At 43.9% G+C, this 23,223-nt stretch overlaps 3 protein-coding genes and 1 non-coding gene across 6 annotated transcripts; 3 read left to right on the top strand and 1 right to left on the bottom strand.

Annotated features, from left to right (window-relative positions):
• Positions 1-4,362: 4,362 nt before the first annotated feature.
• On the bottom strand, positions 4,363-12,181 carry hrob (homologous recombination factor with OB-fold). 2 transcript variants are annotated; one of them, XM_027285923.1, is made up of 11 exons: positions 11,891-12,181; positions 11,703-11,753; positions 11,191-11,562; positions 10,606-11,148; positions 10,373-10,456; positions 9,747-9,881; positions 8,239-8,347; positions 6,532-6,617; positions 6,302-6,424; positions 5,997-6,201; positions 4,363-4,551 (listed from the first exon to the last, which is right to left on the bottom strand). In XM_027285923.1, the coding sequence occupies exons 1-11, from the start codon at positions 11,900-11,902 to the stop codon at positions 4,496-4,498; spliced, it is 1,776 nt and encodes a 591-aa protein (XP_027141724.1). In that variant the 5' UTR covers positions 11,903-12,181; the 3' UTR covers positions 4,363-4,495. The 2 variants fall into 2 exon arrangements, with proteins under 2 accessions (XP_027141724.1, XP_019118434.2); XM_019262889.2 differs by having other exon boundaries at positions 10,606-11,562.
• A 2,474-nt stretch (positions 12,182-14,655) lies between these two features.
• trnae-uuc (transfer RNA glutamic acid (anticodon UUC)) lies at positions 14,656-14,727 on the top strand. Its single transcript has one exon. It is a non-coding gene; the product is annotated as a tRNA-Glu (tRNA).
• A 656-nt stretch (positions 14,728-15,383) lies between these two features.
• On the top strand, positions 15,384-17,915 carry asb16 (ankyrin repeat and SOCS box containing 16). Of its 2 annotated transcripts, none has more exons than XM_019262892.2 (7): positions 15,384-15,650; positions 15,797-16,149; positions 16,224-16,491; positions 16,559-16,967; positions 17,088-17,171; positions 17,247-17,357; positions 17,446-17,915. In XM_019262892.2, the coding sequence occupies exons 1-7, from the start codon at positions 15,607-15,609 to the stop codon at positions 17,629-17,631; spliced, it is 1,455 nt and encodes a 484-aa protein (XP_019118437.2). In that variant the 5' UTR covers positions 15,384-15,606; the 3' UTR covers positions 17,632-17,915. The 2 variants fall into 2 exon arrangements, with proteins under 2 accessions (XP_019118437.2, XP_010738151.3); XM_010739849.3 differs by having other exon boundaries at positions 15,385-15,650; positions 15,808-16,149; positions 17,446-17,914.
• Positions 17,916-18,906: 991 nt separating this feature from the next.
• tmub2 (transmembrane and ubiquitin-like domain containing 2) lies at positions 18,907-22,993 on the top strand. Its single transcript, XM_010739822.3, has 3 exons — positions 18,907-19,052; positions 19,802-20,442; positions 20,965-22,993. The coding sequence occupies exons 2-3, from the start codon at positions 19,817-19,819 to the stop codon at positions 21,356-21,358; spliced, it is 1,020 nt and encodes a 339-aa protein (XP_010738124.2). The 5' UTR covers positions 18,907-19,052; positions 19,802-19,816; the 3' UTR covers positions 21,359-22,993.
• Positions 22,994-23,223: the final 230 nt, after the last annotated feature.

Below are 23,223 nucleotides of genomic sequence, written 5' to 3'. Positions count from 1 at the left end.
GAGATTCCTCCAAGTACCACGACTACTAGGAAGGTCAAGTAACACCAGTGGTACTCATGTCACAGTTTGAGTATGCACAGGTGTTACCAATGATACTAATTAAGGTTCAGTTCCATTCAGGTCAAACAGGGTCAGGGTTGCTGCTGTGCTGCACGTGGGCTCATTGGAAAGTCTCTGCTGCACTAAATGGAACTGAACCTTAATTAGTATCATTGAGTTGACCCTACAGTGTCATGTCAAAAAGTTATATTAAGTAAATGAAGCAAATTGGATTTCTATAGACATTTATGATGGATTTATGATGAACTTTGTTCAGCTGAATAATAAACAGGCTTGTTTAAGAAGCACAAAGTCGTGGGACCTGTGACAGAACAAACTAATATGTCACATTATCAACAACTTTTTTTTGTGTCAAGAAAATCAAATACACCTCATTTGTTTTGGAAGCCTAGGACACATCAATATTTCACATTAGGTAGCCCTTACTGTCGATATTCCTGCACAGTGTCAGAGGGTGTGTGTGTTTGATGAGCATCTTAGGGTATCTTCCTATCACTTTGCACATTTACGACAACGCTGAAATTAATTAAAAGTGGTTATTTTGCTGTCAAACTCACACTCACACACCCACACACACACCCACACACACTGTCAGTCGATCACGCGGTCTTTCTCCCAGATGAAATTTGCTGTGGTCTCAGACAGCTGCAGGGTTTGCTGGTTTCTTAACAGCTTAATTAAGCAAATCTCCCCTTTTTCCGCCGAGGTAATGAGCGTAGTTTTACAGGGATTAAACAGTCTCCAGAGTTGAAAATAAGGCTTTATGCTTTAGCAACCTTATCTGCCTTTATCCATCCAGCCAATTTTCCATCCACAGGATTATTAGAGGCAGAAACCTTGTTAGCCTTACTATATTCTTTTGTTGTGTCAAGGTGCTGCTGTTTCAAAGGTCATGGATGAACTTTCAATCTCACCTTTAAAAGGCGCTGTGTATAGTTTCTGCTGCTCGGAGTCTTTTGCATCAAAACAATAGCAAAAGACATCATGAAGTAGTGTGTGATCTTGGGAGTTCACGGACAGGGTAGAGCAAGTTTCTTTCAAGTTGTGTTAAATCACATTCACATTTGTCCTTCCTCACTCAGATGTAGACTGAACATTGTTTGACACATTTGAGATAATGTAACAATTCAGCAAAAATATAGAACGATGTTTTTAGACATTGAAAATGTTGCATATTAATTCAATTTTATTTATATAGCACCAAATCATAACAAAAGTTACCTCGTGACATTTTCCATAGGGAGCAGGTCTGGACTGTACTCTTTCTATTATTATTTACAGAGATCCAACAATTCCACCATGAGCAAGCACTTGGCGACGGTGACAAGAAAAAAACTTCCCATAAGCAGATATTTTTGGATTTGACCACGGAAACAGCAGTTGACAAAACAATCAATGTCCATTTAGTAATTCTTGTAATACTTTGAATTATCTTTAACTAACAGATGAAGTCATTATTTTTTTTTAAACAATTTGATTACGAAACCATTGTTCCAGATGTCAACTGAGCAAACTCTATTTGCAAGATGAAGATAGTGTGATATGGCTGAAAGCTCCAGAACAAGCAGCTAAATTAACTGAGACAACATTGTTTTTCTTGCACTCAAATGATTAAACACTCACTTTTTGACCCATTTATGTGTTTTCTATTATATATATATATATATTATATCTTATATATATATAATATATCTATCTATATATATATATATATATATACACACACCTACCACACATACACACATACACACATACAAACATCATACATACACTTCTATTATATATATATATATACCATTTTTATGACTGGGCCACATTGCTTTTCCTTTCTTAGCTTCTTTTGTATCAAACTAAAAGAATATTATATGTCAGTTTTCATCACCACTTCAATAGAGGTTGAAGTTAAAAAAGGAGAGAGAGAATATGGCTCCTGGATATTTCAGACCTCTCTATCCAAATCTCTGAGTGTTAACAGTACTTTACATCAGAGATGAGAATGTTCTCTTAACTCTTGGGGCTCCAAACCGAGTAAACCACAGATAAAAATGCTTTTCAAAAATCTTTTTTTGATATGCATGACAGGACTGCAAGAGTAATTACACTTTCTGACTATCTTAATGGATTATGAAAAATAATAAGCTCTTACCAGGAGATAATTAGAATGTGTAAGTACCAGAGTTGCTGAGACTGGGCACGGCTGATTACCTCTGGCGAGAGGCGATTGACGTTGAAGGGCAAATTAATCCAAAGTGTGAGCACGAGCTGCAGACTTGCTGGAACCAAGCCTCATTTTTGTGGTCTTAATTGGTAGATGTGCAGATATGGGAAGGGACCCCCCTCCATGCACACACACACATAAAGATAGAAATTAAGTTTCCGTCCAATTAAGAGTTTTATCATTAGGACTTTTAACTCTGTGTCGATGTCTCCCATAAACTCACGAGTTTGACTAATGATGTCCACTGGGACCTCAACTGCCAGGTGTTAAATGCTCCCCCCTGCTGGCATTAAGACTAGTGTAACATATTCTATGTGCATGTACAAATATACCACAGAGGATCACAACTTTTATTGGCTCGTCACCAATTAAAACAAAGCCACGTTTACTTGTAACTCCGACTGAGCTGTTTAAATAACGAGGGCCTGAGGAGGAGACGGTGTTGGTATTTTCCATGAAATAAATAAATATGTCTTTCCTTTAATTATCTAGTTCAGCGTCTCCCAGCATAGGGGTCACAATCCTGCTCTGAATTGTTGGGAGACGTTTAACCGGAGAAAAACACTACACTACTTTTACCTCCGTCTGTAAATAACTTGTGATTTGCAATTTGTTTTATGGGGTCGCAAGCCAAACTGGGCAGGAACCATTGATGTGGCGACCCCTAAAATGTATTTTAGGGTCCTGTAACCTCGGTTGGGAACCACTGATCTACTCTAGTGCAGTTTTTAGACTGACATATTTTGTTGTTTTGGCTCCATGCATCCCAGTACAGTGGATTTGAAATAAATCAATGGCTGATAAATTACAGTTCTGACTTTCAGTTTACATTTTTTTAGCTCTGGGATAACCCACTGTAAACACTTTTCATTCAGTTACAGTATAAAGTAGCCACCCCCTCTGTTTTTTCCAGTGTCCTGAGCACCTCGAATCAAGTTAAGAGACTTAAAGCTGGACATATAACAGCAAAACTGTCTGTAAGGCAAGAAGTGGATAAGAAATGTGGGTGAAATGTCCCCTTAATGGTGTAATAGTGATGACAAATGGTCCTTTTGTCGAAACTTTCCACAGTTTTTGAAGTAGTGGGAAAAATATCAAGCCTACGGTCCAACACTGTTCACCCCGAATAGATGTAAACACCATCAAATTTAAGCTGAAAGAACACTGCGGCAGTACAGAGGCTAAACAACAGAAACTGTGTCCAAGCTGAACTGTGAACTGTACAGTAAGAAACATTTGGGATGAGTGGAAATACATTCCATTTCATCATCCGCTTTCTCGCTCTCTGGAACATAAACCAGGTGATTTAAGCAGCTGCATTATACACAAAATGACAAAGCGAGGATGGTGGAGGATTAACCTGAATCTGTTACAGTGAAGCTGTGTGGTGGAGGAGTCTGGATCCGGGGCTCAGATAGTGTTGGGAAAAGCCTTCCTGAGAGCCTGTTAGTCACGCTGCGACTCCACCCTGATGCTGTGGCTCTCTGCAAACAGGGCTGAGTAAACACTTTTTTTTTTTTAGTCAGAGGAACCTCATGGGACTCTGAAACTACTTCCCTGCAATCCCTGCCCCAAAAACCCTCGGATACACCTCCTAATGCATGGTAAACAAACCCGGGTCACAGTTTATCCACTCCACTCCGAGGCTCGGAGGAACAGACGCGATTGAGAATGGAGGGCAGGGATGAGAACGGGCAGACAAAGACGCCTCACCTCGCTTTCATCTTGCATAATTAGCAAATCAGGGCTGTATAGATTAGTCCTCGATTTCAAGGTCACTGAAACAAACCGCTGAAAGAAAAGTGAAAGGATTATACTCTTAAAAACACACACACACTAATTATAGTCGTGATGAGAATATAAGAAGTCAAGCTGAAATAAACAGAGCTGAGATTTTTAGAGCTTTGTAATTAATTGATGAGCATGAGTTGGCTTCGAGGGACTGCTTTTTACAACACATCAGCCATCAGTGACGCACGGCAATGACACAGTAACAACAAATTAACTCCAGGCTATTCTCTGTGGCGTGAATGGACCGGATATCCAGCACAGACGATGACGACATGTACACATTTTCAGTTCTTTTGTGGTCTTTAAACAGAGGTGATATCAGGAAAAACAAAGGCTAACATCTTTACTGTTAGTGGTGACAAGAAAAACAAAAAACACAGTCAGCGGAGACAGTCTGTACAGGAGGTTCGCTGATGTAACGTTACATCAGAGGCTGTAGGTGTCTTCGGGTAACTCTCCCAGGAGTTCATCCAGGTCATCATCTGCACAACCGACAGAAAAAAAAAAAACACAACAACATGAAATTCAGCCGACATGGTGTCAAACTAAGAAATCATTTAACTGCTGAAGGCATTTCATGTCTTTAAACATTCATCTGTTTGCTGACAGATGAATGTTGCTTTCTGTGTAGAATAAGAAGGTATCATTATAAAAAGCACAATTGCAGGGATATGTATTTTATGAGCTCCTACTATACATTTTTAATGGGACTACCTGTAAATAAGTAATAACAAAAAAAAAAAATATACTAAAAGAGGTCCAAGATGTCCAGACGGGGGAGAAACAAGCGTTTTATGAGAGAAGAGTCGAACCAATCAGCTCTAATTTGGAAGCTCAGCTAACTAGAAGTTAGTGATCAAGGGAACGATAAACAAACATTTTATGGTTTTAGTTTCAGGAAGTTTACAGTCGCGTTTTCTGCCTTAAGAGGCTGTACTGGCTGAGTCCAGGCCTTCGAATGCACTCCACGAGTCAACAGATACTCTTTGAATGGAGTGAGTTGACAGTTCTGGCTGATACCAGTACTGTAATGATCATTACACACCAATAAAACAGCTTGATGGATGAAAAACAAAGCAAATGTTTCCTGTTATTACACTTCTGCAGGCAAAAATGGAAAACGTGAAGGCCAGACCACCGGGAGCAATTTGAGGTCGAGTGTCTTCCCCGTGGACACATGAACAGGAGAAGCTGGGGATCTATAGCTGAGCCGCTCTACTTTCTGAGCCACGGTCGCCGTTACAGGCTGCTGAGCTTTTATCCACTGGTAATGTACAGCACGTTAGCATTCATGTGAAAGACGCAGACAGGAATCTGGTGCTACGTTTCAGGGGTATCCCATTATGACTTATTTTCGGCTTTTATATATCCATTTTATTGTTGTTGTCCTGCTGATCTCGGAGGTCTTTTCTTATTTTGTTCTGTTGATGTCACTAGATGAAATGAAAGAGGATCATCAGAGGCATAAGAATCATCCTATTGACAAATGACTGACAGACTAACTGAAAGTTCACTACTGTGTGTAAAGTTCAGAAATGCTGAACCTTGCTCGTCTTTATGTTTCATATCATTATTAGATGAATATGTATGAGTTGGCTGCAGATACATAAATTCAGACTTCTGCTGCTTTGTACTGTGACTCAGCATTTCTCGTTTATATTTTAGCTATTTTTTTTAGACAGTGTACTGACTGAATGATAAAAAGAAAAGGACTGATTAATCAAAATGAAAACACTGGTTAGCTGCACAACAATCTGGAGCCTCTTTGTTTTGCTCCACATCGATTGGATTTCGGGTCAGCGAGTCAGCAGTCAGACAGAGTTGCTGTTTTATTCAGCAAAAACTTAATTTCAAGAGTCTGACGCTTGAGAAAATCAAAAGATGTGACCAGAATTCATTTGTCTCATCACCACACGAAGGTCCCCACCTGCATCCCAGCCCGAGTCTTGAGGCGCTGGGTTCCCAGCAGGGCCTCTGCTGGAGCTGGCTTTAGTGTCTCTCAAGGTTTGGAGGTCTTCGCCTGTCCCTCTCTCTCCTTCGTCGTCATCCTCCTCGTCAAACACGAGGTGCATCTGTGACACGGGCTCCTGGAGGACGGTGGAGGACCGGGAGGGTGACGGCAACATCGACTCCTGATGGGGGGAAAAAATGATGTTGTGAGGGGACGCCTGACAGGTTGACAGGTTTCATATTTGTCGAAATGTGCTATTCTCGTTTTCAGCTGGCGCTCACCAGGACAAGCGGCGGGAGCTGAGTGGAGGACATGCGGACTCCGTCAGGGGCGTAGATCCTCAGCAGGTTGTTGGGCGTCACGTTGAGGTAATGGTTACGATGGGAGGGGGAGAACACGCCCACCTGACCACAGCGAAGCAGAGACGACGGACATAACGTGTAGTTTAAGCTCAAAAACACTCAAATGGAGCCGTCGTTGTTGTGTATTAAATTAAAAAGGTGAGTTTTACCTGCTTGAGCAGCAGCACACTTCCAATCTTCAGCTCCTCCGCTCTGTCCTCGAGGAGACGCCGATGCACAGTTCCCTGAATCTCCCCTTCAGTCCAAAACATTCCCAACAGAACAGAACAATGACAGCGATTAGAGGAATGTCCTTTAAAGACAACAAACTCCACTTACCGATAATAATACAGCAAACTCATGGTATATCATTAAAACAAACATTTGTTCAACCTTTCAACCTTTCTAAATATCATCAAAGATGTTGTATTCGAGCTAATTATCGCCTTTATCCTCTTCAGTTCTTGGCTTTCCTTTTAAAAAAAAGAGCACACCACCAATTGAGAACTGCACTCCTACGCTGTCACTCATGGTGGACAATGTGTGGGGAAAAAAAAAAAAGAACCAGATGTGTCTGTGGGCTTGTGCTGTCATCTCTGTGGGGACCAATTGCAGTTTTTAAAGTCATCGTAGTGAGGACGTTTAGGCTGCTCTTTACTGTAAGACTGGATATTGAGGCTGAGATGTGAGATGTGGGTTAGTTTTAGAGGCTACGGAAAAGCATGACCTCAACGAGGGTCCTCGGTATACAATGTAATATAAATGGCCACAATTTTCCCAGTTTGCTCCAAGTTGCTCTGATGAACAATCAAAACCCCAAATTACAACAGGAAATAGAAAAAAAGAAGGAGTGCTACCACAGGTCCTTTATTCCAACAGCTGTCGGACACCAGCATGACTTCATGACTTTCTTCTATACATTTCGAGTTTCTGAGTATATTCTCATCAATCTTGTGTACACGAGCTGCCGTGACAGGTGAATTTCCTCGCTGTGGGATCATTAAAGCCACTTAATGGTTTGAGAAATGACTCAGCCATTCACCGACCGATCTTTTTCCAACGAGAGCAGCGACGATTAGTTGATTAATTGTTAACTAATAAATTAAAGACTGACAATTTTTGGTCGTTGATTGATTGCTGTGAGTTTTTTTTGTGTTTCGATGACACAATGCTGTTAATATCTTTGCGTTTCGGACAAAACAGAACAGCCTGGAGGTCTGAGCTCCGTGATCCAACATTGTCTGCAGCAAAACAACTCATCTTGAGAATGATCGACACATGAATCCGTACTGAAACCAGTTAGTTGCGGCCCCATTTCTGACGCGAGCGCACAGTCGGCAACAGGCTTGACAGCAGCTTCTGCTTACCGGAGAAAAACCTTTTCAGCAGGTGGGAGGCACATTACTGACAGAATGGTCCCTCGTGCTGTCAGAAGCACTTAACACCCTCCCACCGCTGATGCCAATCTACGGCAATTGAATCACTAATAAGCACTTAAGTCCGGTGTTGAGTACAACATCCACTCCTGAGTGTTAATAATCAGTGCGCCTTGTGCGTCTGCTCTCTTGGGGGCCATGGCAACCGGCTCGGCTTAGAGGTGGATCAGACAAGAGGAGGGTGAAGGCTGAAGACGGAGGGGAAAGAGTGTTCCTGTCGTAGGTGTACCAGACGTGTGAAGGACGTGTACACACATGTATTATATACGTGTGTGTGTGTGTGTAAGCAAACACGTTACTGTGGCTGAACTCTGCTCTCGCACCACGCGATGTGGCGAGGCGAGGTGAGTCGGTGAGCGTGTGTCAAATGCGAAGCCGACACCTCACACCTTCACTTAACACGTTTATTTTGAGCCTGGAGTGTTTTCGTTTGAGACATACCTGTTGGGTCTTTGAACACAGCCTTGGCATCAGTGTGTGTGTGGATGATGCTCTTCAGGAGGACGGCCATGTTGGGCACTTTGTTTCTCGCCAGCTGTTTTAGAGCGGCCTGCGGCGACAAGGGGAGACAGACATCGTGTTAGTGTTATCTCACGACAGCTCAGGTTCCTTTTTTTTTGGAGCTTTAACGGCTGTCAATTAATCGGAAAGTGTTTTGCTAATCGGCTCAATCTTTTCAGTCATTTTTTAAGGTTCTAAAAACACACAGATTTGAAGGTTTTCTGTATCATAACTGAGACTAAATGGAATATTTTGGTATTTTTTGGACCATTAAAAGTAACTATTTCAGCTTAGGGCTCTGGGAAACAGGCTGAGCATTTCTGTGTGGAGTTTGCATGTTCTCTCCGGCTGACTCCCACAGTCCACGCAGGTAAATTGGTCGTAGGCGTGAATGTGAGTGTGACTGGTTGTTTGACTCTATGTGTCAGCACTGTGATGAACCAGTCCAAGGCGTACCCTGCCTCTCGCCCAGTGACCCTGGTGAGGATAAATGGTTATGGAATGACAAATGATCACATCTGTTTGAGAAAACAATGCTCACATTAGATCAATCATAAAAAGGAAACATATTGCTCAAACTGGGGGTCAACGTTTATTAGTTAGTTACAAACGCTGTAACTCCAAAACCCCAACGGACGTGAGAGTTTTGCCTGCCAGACTTGGTTTACTAATGTTGTGCTTCTAAATACGTAAAAATGTAAATATGCTGCATAGTTTAATTATTTCTATTTTGGCTGTTTTTATGACAGAACTATATTATGGCAGAAATATTGACTGTGTATAACTCCGGCGGCCCAGAACGTGTCACATCTGTGCCCGGGAAAATCTTTTCCCTTTTCTGGCGCCCTCTGGTGGTAGTATTGTGGTATTGGCGGACAACAATTCACAAAACTACAGATTATTTATTGAATTTTAAGAGCCTGTTTTGGTCGGTTTGTCAGATTACTGTTTACTCACACGCGAGCGACAGTCACTGTTGGCATCAGGGAACGCGTTGTTGTTCAGTCAGAAGAGGAGAGGTCTGCGTGTTAATTAGTCTTCATCATGCAAACAGGGATTTCAGGAAGCGGTGGTTCGTGTAAAGCGGCTTAACCCGGATGACTCCGAGCGTGTAAGCGCCGCCTGTGTCAACCGCCGCAACGCAGACAAAACATGTTTAAGGGCTCGCGACGACTGCCACTCAAACGCTACCGGCAAGCTTTTTTCCACAGAGGTCGACACACACACACGCAGTGAGTCATTACAGGGATTGATGAGCGATTGTACTGTGTATAATTACACAACACCTCTGCTACGGCTGCTTCATTTGTCCTGATTATGCCAACAGACCCCCGGCAGTGACACACGGTCTCTCATGATGGAGGGTGAATAACAACAAACTGCTTGACCTGAAAATAAAAATGCTCAAGACTAAGGAGTCGTCGAGAGTGACGCTGATGGCAGGTCACCTTTCGCAGCACCATGACGACGCTGTAGGAGTGCAGGAAGCACGACGGGTTCCTCTCATCCAATCCCATCTCTGCCTTCATCGCCGCCCAGCCGCCGCCGCTGAAGTCTTCCTCCTCAGCCTGAGAGCTGGAACCCTTTAAAACAAGTCGGAGAGTTCACACTGTAGTTACTGTGCTCATGACATGCTTCACTTCAAATGAGTCATTTCCCCTCATGCTCCGCATACAAAGAACTGAAGGAAAGGAGCCTGTGGTGCACATGTTTGGTCAGTTATTGCTTCTCTTGTCGCGATTGTTTGTAAAGGCATCGATCTGGTTTCTGCGCTCGCTGAGATTTGGAGCCTGTACCAGAATGCACTGGGTGAAAGGCAGAGGAGGAGGCTACTGTGACGCTGCTACGCCTTCAGCATTCATGTTCCCATTAAAATTAGGAATAAATGGTTTCTTTAGACAGAAGTAGAAATTTCCCAGTAGGACCTGAAGGCAGCACAGTATCTGATCGATACGGGAAAAAATGATTATCCAGTGTTTAGTTTTTCATGCGATGATAAAAATACTAAATTAAAATAAGCTCTCCTGTGTGTGTGTGTGTGTGTGTGTGTGTGTGTGTGTGTGTGTGTGTTTACCTGGCTTGGCAGCCGAGCCACGGCACCGTGAGCAGGAGTCACAGGAACAGAAACCACCACCTCGTCCAGGTTTCGACCCTGCGGCTAAGAGAGAAAAATCTGATTATTACATGATGGAAAAACAAACACATAACCCTGAGAGTCATTTCATTACAGCTGAGGTGACAAAACCTCTGAGCAGTAGCGTAACGGGACTAAAAGAGACAGATCTGGACTGAGAGACTAGGACTGACCTGCTCTGGGAGGAGTCCAGCAGGACCGGGGAAGCGCCGGGTCCTGTGCCGCTGAGGCTCGGAGCGAGGCCTCTTCTTAGGAAGCTTATTGGAGGCTGACACCAGCTGGACCAGGCGGTTGGTGAGGACCGGTGTGTGGAGGGGATGAGGGCTCAGAGTGGAGGTGTTCACAGACGCTGTGGAAGAAGGCCCGGGGGAGACTGTTTCAAAGAGACCACGAGCCTGAGGGGAACGTGCTGGAGACGCCCACTGTCTCTGTGGCTGCTGGGGCCTGTGGAGAGTCTTGGAAATGGGGCTAGGGGCCGGGAATACATTTGGACTCTGTGGGGGGGCTGACGGAAAAGGAGGACGCGGATTCTGAGACCGCAGAGGGGTGGAGAAAGTCCGAGGAGGTCGGTTCTGACCAAAAGATTCAGACGCCTGCCGTGCAGTGCTGAGCTCTCTCGGGCTCTGGTTGGGTCTTGTCTGAATCCCTCCACAGGTCGGAGGTCGCAGCGTCTTCGCTGAGGATGCAGGTGTGATTGGAGAAGGAGGTCGAAGCTGCTGCTGCTGCTGCTGCTGCTGCTGCGCCGTCTGTCGGTCAAACTCATCCAGGTCTGCCAGGTCCACATCCCAATCATCGAAATCATCCTGAGGCGGGCAGGGCTGCCGCTGCTGTGACGCCGGATCAGGAGCGTGGTTATTCAGAGTGGGAGGACGGAGGGAGGAAGAGGAGGAGGAGGAGGAGAGCTGTCTCAAAGCCGGAGCAACAGTTTGTCCGGCAGCGGTGTGCGTGCCGCTCCTTGATGCTGTGCCATTACACGGGGCAGCTGATCTCTCTCCAGTTCGCTGAAGGCAATTTTCCTCCGGCTCTCTGCGAGCGACAGAGGAGGCCCGCAGAGCACAAGATGACACAGCAGCTGCCACATCGGCTGGTCCAGACGTTGAGCGGACAGCCCAGTCTGTCCCCAGCAGGTCCTGGGAAACACACACACACACACACACACACACACACACACACACACAGAGTGAACAGAAGGAGGATCACTGTGTTACAGCACGTGACAGTTAAGTAACAGTTGAAATCAGGTGTGTTTGAGTCTGCTGGGAAAAATCACCTCATCATCAAAGTCTTCGCCGATGCTGAACAGGCCACTTAATTTGCAGGTCTGTAACAGAGACACACTGATTAAATGTCTCCACCTGTCAATCAGCCTCCACATGCAGCAGGTGGAGGTGTCACCGTGTTGTTAGCACGTTAGCTGAATTAGCTTCAGGTTGTTTTTACTTGGTTTGGGTCACTTACCATCGCTGTCATGAGATATCGCGATGAAAGCCGTTTTTCATCAGCCTGGCGAGACGAACCAAACTCACCGACACATCGAATGCCATTCAGTGATAACCAATATAAATAAGTTGTGTTGTTGTTTTACGTTAGCTTTACTTTTTTACTTTTAGCCAGCGAGCTTCATGCAAACTTCAGCTGCTGCTGTTTGCTGCCGCGCCGCCACGTTCAAACACGACGTGATGACGTAGGAAGTGTTGTTTTGTTTTTTCTACAAAGAGTGTTGACGCAGAGCGAGAGAGTTCACCCCCCAGTCACGTCCGCATCCGCTTCACAGGGAGCTTCCTTTTCGATTCGATTCGATTCGATTCGATTAGATAGATACTTTATTTATCCCACCGCGGGGAAATTCACTTGTGACAGCAGCAAGATAGAGAAACAAAAGTAGAAGGGGCCAAAACAAAAAACAAAAACACAATAAACAGACAGAGATTAAACAGACAGAGGTATCTATAACTACACAATAACCGCGAAAGAAAAACAATCGACCTTCAGAAACAGATAAGTACTGAGTGGCATAAAAAGTGGCATGATATATAAGAGTATTGTAGTGTAAAAGTGACCATAGTGTAAGTAATTTTGCAAAGAAAGTGACCATAATATAAATAATATTATTATTGCTATAGAGTAGTGACCATAATATAAATAGTATTTACAAAAATAAATGACCATGATATAAATAAATGTGTTTTTTTGTTTGTTTTCTAGATAAAATACACCAAATATACAGATTTCTCTGTATTGTTATGTTGAATTAAAACTACTGTAACACAGAGACTTCAATAAAAGAGTCACACGTAGAAGGAATTTGGCTGTTTTACAAACACTTGCTGAGGAGACCCTTTCAGTGTGTGCAGAACTTTGACACTGTGGTCTGCATTATTCTATGTCTTCAACAAACTGAGGGCCAGCTCTGTCCTGGACTGCCCCCTAGACTCCATAGAGGTAGTGGAACAACTTCTCTCGCCTCCTGCATGAGACCGTGGAGGCCAACAACTCCTTTGGCAACAGACTGCTGCTACACCCACCATGTAAGAAGGAGCGCTGCCACAGGTCCTTCATTCCAACAGCTGTCAGACACCAGCATGACTTAATGAATTTCTTCTATAAATTTCTAAATTATGAGTATTTTCTCATCAACCTTGTGTACACAAGCTGCTGTGACAAGTCTCCTTTCCCCAACATGGGATCATTAAAGTCTCTTATATCTTATCGCAACAAATTATGTCACCGTCAAAAGTGAGTGGACTCACAGCTGAAGCTATGACCAGCTGAAACACAGGAGACAGAATGTGAAGTATAACCAAACCCAACATGAACAATGTAAAAACAAAAAGACTAAAATCACCTGCTTGTAAAACAATGCTATAATAAGCTGCAGCCAGATGAACTGCGGTGTAAACACGGATGATGGTGGAGTAGCTGAAACAGTAAATGAATACCAACTAAACTCAATTATCTTTTTCAGTATATCTTGCACCTCATATATTACCCAGACAATAAACTGTCAGTCTCTAGTTGATATGGATCATACATATTTAGAGAACAAATCTATCATGATTAAGACATTTTCTCGTCCATCAGACAAAAATTCCACCACAGTGAGGTCTACAGCTGAAACGTCACTAGGCTCTGATGCTGTTAAACGACCCATGAAGGTCTTTGGATGGATCTAACATTCTTTGGACGATGTGCAGCGCTCACAATCCCTGCAGTAATCCTCGGTTGTGTCATTCAGACTTGGCCGGCAGCATCTCCTCTCTTATCCAGACTCCTCATAACCGGTCTGTTTCACACCTTGGTGGCCACGGTTGTCATGGAGGCTGAGGTGGCAGCTTTTGTGGTAGCAAAAACACATCTTAAGCTGGTCCCCCTCTTTCCGCTGTCTCCACCTGCCTCCTTTCTCCACTAATCAATGCAACTGCTTCACTAACCTCAGCACCACAGGTGACACTTTCCTCATCTCTTTTTTTATTTGGTTGGTTGTTGTTAAAATGAAACTTCTTAGTCCTCTACCTGCAAGAAAGAGAGGGTAGTTTCATGGTATTACTATGGATACACAGTTTGGAGAGCTGCTGAGTGCTGCTTTTGCACTGCACACTTCAGCTCCTCTGAGAGCGTTTAATGCTGGAGCAAAAGCTACTGTCTGCTTCCAGCTTCTGTTTTGTCAGTCAAAACATACTCGCAAAGCACAATTTGCTCAGCTACCTTTGTATCTGATTTCTTGGGAACAATTTGCCAATTCTAAAGCCTACCTTTGTTTATCTGCCACAAGTCTCTAGAAAGCTGCGTCACTTACAGTATGTCTGTCCTGTAGAGTTTTGACTGTTTTGTCTTTATTAGTCAGATTTGCAGCCAAAGAGTTCAGAGGCAATTTGATAAAAACCCAGGTGAGGAATCATTTTCTTTGCCAACCTTATCTGGATCAGTGGTCATCCCATCTGCAGACACCACCGTGAGTTCAGCATGTATTCATTTTGACCTTCAGGTTCTCTCTCTGCAGTCATTGCGATACCAGAACCAGGGCTACTGCTTTCTCTTTGATTTGTGCTCTCTCAAACTGAGACGGAGGGATCATAGTGTCCACCTGAAACACCATGGTCAGGATTATTAACTTAAAGGTTAAAAAATATTAACAAGAAATTCAAACCTACAGGGATGAAAATCTTCAAATGCTCCCATTCTTTGACATCTGGGTAAATAGAGCTCAGTTGTTTTCTATATGGTCCCATATGGTCTAGCGGTTAGGATTCCTGGTTTTCACCCAGGCGGCCCGGGTTCGACTCCCGGTATGGGAACTGTAGTTTATTGTTTCAGTGATGGTACTCAGACAAAAAAGGACTAATAACAGCAATATCTTTGTGGGAGGTCAGTGGTTTGACTCCTACTTCCATCCAATCTGCATTTCCTTGGGCAAGATCCCAAAGATTGTGTGAATCTGTATGAATGATTAACTCCACAAACTGATGAACAGCTGGCACCTTGCATGGCAGCAATGGCATGTAGTATAAAAGCGCCTTGTGTCAAGCTATATTAGTACAGTCCATTTACCATGATTGGATCGAATGCTCCCAAGCAGCTACAAACAGACCTTGTTTTGACTATAGCTTTTGGAAATCCCATCCATATTTTCTGAACAATGCTCAAATTCATCAAAATACCATCTGGTCATTACATCCAGAAGAAGAGAGTATCTTAAAATGATGCACCTGTAATGTTGTTGTAATAATAATAGCTCATGCACTAACTTGTATTGTTTTCATATAACAATATTTAAACATGCAAAACAAATCATGAGTTTTAAATCAAATCAGCTGTTACTGGCTGAGGTTTTATCAGGTATGGTTGCTCCAGAACAGCGTTTCCACATTTACAGTATCCCACATAAAAACACTGTAATAGCCTTTGAACTCTAGAGGCCTGTTGTCTATCTTGACATTTTCTTTGCTCTTTGGTTTTTCTGGAGTCATAAATACTGGATCAATGCTGCCCTTTGGTGGCCATTTTGGGTAATACAAGTGTCAGCTTGCATTCTGATCTATTAATAACTAGTGCTGAAGTTGTGTTTGAGCAACAGCCTTGTGGTGTTGTGGAGACCACGAATAAAGGACATTTGAACTGTTAATTTACATACAAGTAAAACAAGACTGATCCGAAGTGATGAGAGATTTTACTTGATGACAGCAGGGACCACTGTGACTCACTGCAGTTCCAGTGAAGGGTGAGTAAAATCCTTTTGGCTGACATTTCTCTCAACAGTATTCTTGCTTCAAAGGCAAGACGCTGCTGCCTTATGGGGGTTTCTATATGGACTGGAAAAACACATAAAATAGTTTACTTTCAAACTTCTCAAAAGCTTTTTGGTAGTTTCTCTCTAGGTGTCATGTCAAAGGAGACATTTCCGTTTACTTCTACCTCGCTGCGCTCTCTGAGACTGGAGCAGGACCTTCAGGAGTGGGAGGATGCTCGACGAGCATTGGCTGAAAGAAGATCAATGGTCAGGCCTCCGCTGCCCCGCGCCCCCAGGCCTCCTCCCAGGCAGCAGCGCCTCCAGGAAGTCCGAGCACCTCCACCTCAGGTCCGCTGCAGAGACACAGCCGTTCACAACACCTTCATGTTTGGGGATATGAAAGGGGTGTATGCGGTTCTGAAGGACCCTGCCATGGTCAACGCCCTGATGGAGACGGTGCACGAGGAGATGGTGTGGACTCCAGAGATGGGTATGAGTCTCAGATCTCTTTTTTATTGATCAATGCTGATGATACTTGACTTGCCTTTGTGTTTCCTCTGTCAGGCATGTGGACGCTGAGCTCCAAGGTGAAGCAAACTTCAGCGTTACGCCTGGCTGCGAGCAGAGGACACACAGGATGCGTGGAGGAGCTGCTGTTTCGTGGGGCTGAGGTGAACGCTGACCCCGGAGGAAACACCGCCCTCCATGATGCCTGTTTAGGCGGCCATGCTGCCTGTGTCCAGCTGCTGCTTTCTCATGGAGCAGAGTCTGAACTGCTGGCTGCAGACGGCAGCGCTCCTCTTCACCTCTGCACATCTGCCCAGTCATTCCAGTGAGTGTCCTCTACTAACTAGATGTTTTTGCGAAGTAGATGCTTAAACATGTGCCTTTTGTTCCAGGTGTGCTGAGTTACTGTTAGAAGGAGGTGCAGAGGTCAATGTAAGGATGAAGGACTCCAGGCTCACACCTTTGCACATTGCAGCTCGGCGAGGCCTGGAAGAGCACGTGGAGCTCTTCCTCATCCACGGAGCGGACGTGCTGGCCACAAATCGAGAGGGGGAAACCCCTCTGAACGCCGCATGCTCCGCCGCCGAGAGGCCCTCTGAGGCCGGCCGATATCTACGCGTGGTTCAAAAGCTGCTGGGCGCAGGAGCTGACCCCAAAACTGCAGGCAGGAAGCAGCACACACCTCTGCACAATGCCTGTGCAAACTGCAGCCCCCGGATTGCAGAGCTCCTCCTGCAGCATGGAGCCAAGGCAGAGGTTACCAACTGTGCAGGATACACACCAATGGACTGTCTGTTACAGGTAGCTCATCAGGGTTAGGGTTAGTTAGAGTTATGTGAAACAGCAAAGACAGTGATCAAGAAGAATAAATAATTCATAGCTCAAGTTGGTGGATAAACGTTGTTCTGCTTGTGCTTTAAGGTGCTTGAAGATTACCCGGACCAGCAACCAGAAGCAATAGCACGCTCACTTCTGAACTATGGAGCGAAGCCTGTCTGCCCAAAGGTTAGATAAAACAAGCGCAATGAGAGAGTTTGATAATGATACATGTAGATGTGACATTTTCTTTCCTCGCCACAGATGTTGAAGCAGTGTGTCCTCTCCGTTGCCACCCTGAAGGTGATGCTGAACTCGTACACTTCTGTCCCTCCCTGTGACTGGATGGACTCTCTGTCTGCTGAGCTATACGAGGTGAGCTGTCGTCCGTGTTGAATCACTTCTTCTCTTCTTGTTCACCGTCCAGTGCTCGAGACTTTTTGTTTGTTCCCTCCCGCCTCAGGAGAACAGGCCCTTCTTCGACTTGGTACGTCAGCGGAGCGGCCAGCCTCGCTCTCTGCAGCATCTCTGTCGATGTGCTTTACACCTGCACCTCGGAGCCCGACGTTCCTCAGCAGTCACTAAACTGAACATTCCCAGCTCTGTGAGGGATTACCTGCTGCTGTGTGATGATGGGACGCTCCTGTGACTTCATCCTGTACATATATATTTTAAATCGCATGGTGGCCTCTTTGAAAACTTATTTTAGAATATAGTAACCTGTGTATGTTTATTTTTTTAAACTAACACTTGAAATACATATTAGTATTAAGAATTATTTAAGTTTAAGTGAAACCATGAAGAGCACTTTGACATGGAGATTCACAACTTTACCTCCTGTTGGATTATAATTTATTATATTTAATTTATGAATCCTTAATTTATATTTTATTGGTTGGTTGATATTAATGACACTAATTAAGGCAGCAAAGTGCTTACATAAAAACTTTACGGCTGTATGAAAGTGCAATAAAAATAAGTTTATACTAACTATATGCATAGATTTTTTGAATTACACGATGATACAAATTAAATATATATACTAAAAATATGTTGCATTATACTACTAAAAACAGGAGGGAGTAATATTGGGCTAAACATAAGTCAGTGTGCAAATATATGCTCATGATATGCTACTTTATACTCCTGCTTCACTACAATTCTAGAGGGAAAAACAGTATAGTACTTTCTGCAGTTTAACAGTTACTTGATACATACGAAGTAAAGATTTCAAGACATGGTTAAGACATGTATTAAACAAATTTAAATGCATACTGATGTTAGACATTGAATACGATCATCTAATAATTGTCACTGCTTGTTCAGCCACCTTCTTCATTTTACTGACACAAAATACCCATGTAGACGTTCAGGAAGAGCTCAAGATGCTAAAAGTGAAGCCGGCGCAATGATAGGATATACGGTTTGGCCAGAAATCCTTCCTGTTCGAGGGGTACTTTCAACGGTTTTTCGCCTGGTCCCTCTCTTTCACACACACACACACAGACAAGACAAAACTCTTTCAAAATAAAAGACTTTGTAAAACTCTCTCATTAACAGACACAAGACCACACGCATATGCACACACATACACACACACAAGACAAAAGTCTTTCAAAATAAGAGTCCCTTCAAAATAAGAGCCCATTAAAACTCAAAATTTCTTTTGACATTTTAACGACATAAGGAGTACTTTTATTTTGATAGTTTTTGGACATTTTGCTGTGTATTTTTTTACTTAAGTAAATGCTTTTACTTAACTTTTACTATTATTTCTAACTTGTAGCTAAACCAAAAAGTGTGAGCACTTCACCAACCCACTGTTTAAACTACCAGCAGCCTGATAAATGCAAACATAACCCTCGATCTACAGCTGTTATTGAAGGAGCACGGGCGGGGCGGAGGCGTGACCCATATTCCAAAACAAGCGCCCTGGCTGACCCGTCATGGCGTGATGACGTCACGCCGCCCCGTCGCCCCTGCCTGTGTTTATTATGTGGTCGTTAAGCAGCAGCAGCTAACTAGCATCGCGCCTCGTCCTCAAACATGCTCTGATTTCACAGCTGGCAGGTGAGTTCATTTGATACGTTTTGAAATAAAAGACGTTCACACGAGCTCTGCGCTCCGTCTGAAACCCGCCGGGGACGAAACGGACCGAGCAGAGAGTCGTAAACACACGAAGGTCGTGTTTTGTTTTTTTTTTTATCCAGCTCAGCAAGGCTGGGCTAGCTCGCAGGCTAACTTAGCTCGCTAACAGCAACATCGGCATGAAGTAGAAGTTAGCGACACAGAAAGCAGGGCTGCACAACAGCTGATGTTTTATTTAAAAGGCTTGATCTTCGAGTGTAATGTGTGAGCATGAAAACACGGCTCCGGACAGCTTTTGGACGTAGCTTCACAGCTACAGGACACAGCTGTTGAGCGGATTGACCAGCTTTAACCCAACATGACACACAATCGCGACGATAGCTCGCAAAAACAACCACCGTGTGATCCAAACATCTACATGTAAGCCAATGAACTTCAAAGCCCAGTGTTTGTCGTGTGTTTAAACCCGAAGAAACTGGTGATGATCTTGTGTAAAAGTAGCTCTGACCGGATGTGCAGGAGCTCATTTTACGTGATCAGAATGCAACTTTGTTGTTGTTGCTGCTGCAAGGTCAGAGCTGTCGAAAGATTGTGATGGTGTCACTTTGCAACAGAAAATAAAAGGAGCAGGAAGCAAGAAACCTTGGATTGTGACGTATTGTGTAGAGCCAAACCAGCCTGAGTCCCAAATATGAACTTTTCTGTGTGTTTATGTTCCTGTCGTTGATCAGGTTCGGAGGACAGAGATGGCAGTGTGTGCACTGACCATGTTGGACGGGATGGAGGAGGAGGTGACAGCAGCAGGCGGCGTGTTGCTCCTGGCCCTGGCCCTCATCTTGGCTTGGCTCTCGACCCACGTGGCCGACAGAGGGGACCACATCCTGGGCACCATCCTCACCGTGGGCGCCCACGCCTCTCTGATCGGACTGGGAGGCCACGACAGCTACAGCGGAGGGTCTCCCGGCGCCGACGCCCCCGAACAGCAGACCCCGGCTCCTTCGCAGGAGAACAAGCCGGACGACGGCGAGCCGGGGACCGAGAGAGGAGGAGGAGGAGGAGGAGGAGGAGAGGGCGAGGGGACAGGGGAGGGGGCTGAGGGGGTCAGGGCAGATCTGCTGCTGGACATACAAAGCAAACAACAGCAGGCCGGGAGGCTTCATACTTCGGACGAGGACGAGGATGAAGCGGACGAGGATGACGACGACGACGACGACGAGCTGGAGGAGGAAGATAAAAAGATTTTAAAGCGCATTCCAGTGTTGCCCACCACCACCACCACCGCCACTTGCATCTCTGTCCGTCTGAAGTTTTTAAACGACACGGAGGAGGTGGCTGTTGTCGAACCGCAGGATACAGTAGGAGGGCTGAAAAGGTTGGTAGAAGTACCCCAAACCGAGCGCAGACTGTTGAATGAATCCTTGTACGTTCCGGGAAATCTGTCTCTTTGCTTACTCGCAGAGAGTTTGACACGGAAATCAACAAGACTCTCATGTCTGCACTGTAAATCTGAAGCTACAGCCGGTTTGCTTAGTTTAACAGAACTGGAATTAACGTCTGACGCCTGGTTAAAGTGTAAAAACAACACATAGTTGAGTTGTTTCTTCGCCCGGAGGCCTGTCGTCGCTGTCACGTTGCCTGACAACCAGCAGAGCCTCCAGGTCCGTAAAAACCACAATGTGTCGCTTTTACAGTTTGGTTTATGACACGTTTAACAGATACTGAGGCTGCAGAGCCAGGCTGGCTGCTAAGCCAACAGATTGTAGCTTCACATTTACCGTGCAGACACGAGGAGTCCTCGAACTCGCTGCACTAAAGCGAATAAGCGTATATTCCAAAAATGTCCCACTGCTCCTTTTTTAACAACTCTTCTTTTCCTGTCTCTCGTTCGCTCCAGTAAGTACTTCTCAGGTCAGGAACAACAGATAAAACTTATCTACCAAGGCCAGTTGCTGCAGGATCCCAAGAGGACCCTGTTATCCCTGAACATCACACACAACAGCGTGATCCACTGCCACATCTCCCAGGCCCTGCACGAGGCCACTCCAGAGGAAGGGGCTCAACCTGGGGCCGGAGCAGGAGCCGGGTCTGGGGTCTCTGGAGGATTCAGGGCCGCCGGCTTGGCCATCAGCACCGGCAGCTTGGTGGTGCCCGTGTTTGTGGTGATACTAGCTGTGGTGTGGTACTTTCGCATCAACTACAGGCAGTTTTTCACCGCCCCCGCGACCATCTCCCTCGTGGGAGTCACTGTGTTCTTCAGCTTTCTGATTTTCGGGATGCACAGCCGTTGAGAAAATAAAAATGGCAGCGAGAGCGAGCACACGCTTACAGCTGAATGTTGTTAGGTAAAATAAAAATAACTACAGCAGTGGGTGGCGTCTGGAGACGCGGACTAATCAAAAAAAAAGGGGCTCGGTGCAGACGCCACAGCTGATTGGATTCCTGCGGCGTGTGTGCGTGAGTGTCTAGGCGAGCCTGTTTATGCATGTACCAAGATTAAAAAAAACAAAACAGGTGAGTGATTGTACAGTACACGTGAGGTCAATAATAATCTCCAGTGAGTGCTGTTTATCTAAAACTGAACCACCATTTAGCTTCTCCTCAAACTTGACGTCGTGGTTCACACCATGTTTAAACACACTCTCGTCTGCTCTTTTCTTGTTGCTAAAGATTCATAATGCTTTCCTGTTCCATTGTTTCTGTGTTCGAAAAAAACAATAATCTGAGATTAACTGATAGATACAAGATCTAAAAATCTTTTGGAACCACTCACCGTCGTGCTGTGTGTGCCAGGTGTTAACTCTTTACCTTTTTTATTTTGTGTCATTTGAATGATTCGAGCTCTGTACAGCTGCCTCAGTGCTAGGCTGAAAAATTTCCGATATTTTTATTGCTCAAAAACAGTCGCTATGTAGAAATAGGCTAATTTAAATAATCACTAGACATGAAAATAGACACTTTTTGGTGAAGATATTGTAAATATATTATGTATTTTCTGTAAATAAAATGATAGATTGAATCAGATGAACCTGCATCTGGCACTTAAAGATTTGGAGGGAGACACAAGCCCCTCCTGATTATGCTGGACTGCTCTGGCTTCAGTGATGTCTCAAATTAAAAGCATTTCAAACCAAACCTGTTTGACTGTGTGTGTGTGTGTGGAGTCTAAAGAAGTGAGCCTCTGGGTGTGGTTTGTGTTTATTTATATACAAACACCAGTATGCATGGCAGTGAAGAAAAATATATCAAGTTATGTTCATATACAACAGTCATTCACGCATGCACGGATTTGTGCATGGAAAAAATATCGGGAAAAACTCACAACATCGCATTCTTTGTTATTGCACTCGTACTGCACACAGATACACAGAGAGCGCCACGGCAGAACATCAGCTGTCAGCTTCTTCTACCAAAGGTGGCTCGAGAATCTAATCATATCTACCAAAGTATCTCAATAACAGTTGATTTATCTTTAGTGCACATCACAAGACTGTACTGGAAAAGATTTAAAAGGGCACGTTCAGAGTCACTACAGACCTTAACAGAAATGGGAAAATGATATTCATACTGGAAATGAAATCGGGTTTCAACAGATTGCCACGTTCATGACGTTTGAGACAAGTGAACACACTCGACATCAGGGACTGTATGAAAATTACTGGGGGTGAAGAAAAGGGTTCTATTTATATTTTGCAATCCCTGAATATTATTAATATTCTATTTGGACTCTCGTCTTTGAAAAAAATAAACTAAAATACTGACAAACACAAAAATGGTAAATATAAAATTATTTTCTATTTCTAAAATGTTGTATTCCACCAAATGAGTCAATCAGAATTGGCTGGTCCTAGAAGCTAGCTGATTTTGATGAGGAAAGTAAAGTCTTGATATGGAGACCTAATGCTAGACACATGTTCCAGACCCCATGACATGCTGTTTTTGTTTTTTTTTTTTTTTTTTTTTTTTAAATGTACAATGCACAAGAATGTAATTATAGTATATAATATATTATATATATATATATATATATATATATATATATATAATATATATATATATTATATATATATATATAAATAAAAACTTTCCTGCTGTAATAAAAATTACAATACATAAAGGTCAGATTATGTATTTTTTTTTAAAAACTTTAAAAAAA

Source organism: Larimichthys crocea, chromosome XII (genome assembly GCF_000972845.2).
Source record: "Larimichthys crocea isolate SSNF chromosome XII, L_crocea_2.0, whole genome shotgun sequence".
NCBI classification, from domain to species: Eukaryota; Metazoa; Chordata; class Actinopteri; family Sciaenidae; genus Larimichthys; species Larimichthys crocea.
This window is presented reverse-complemented; position numbering and strand designations above follow the sequence as displayed.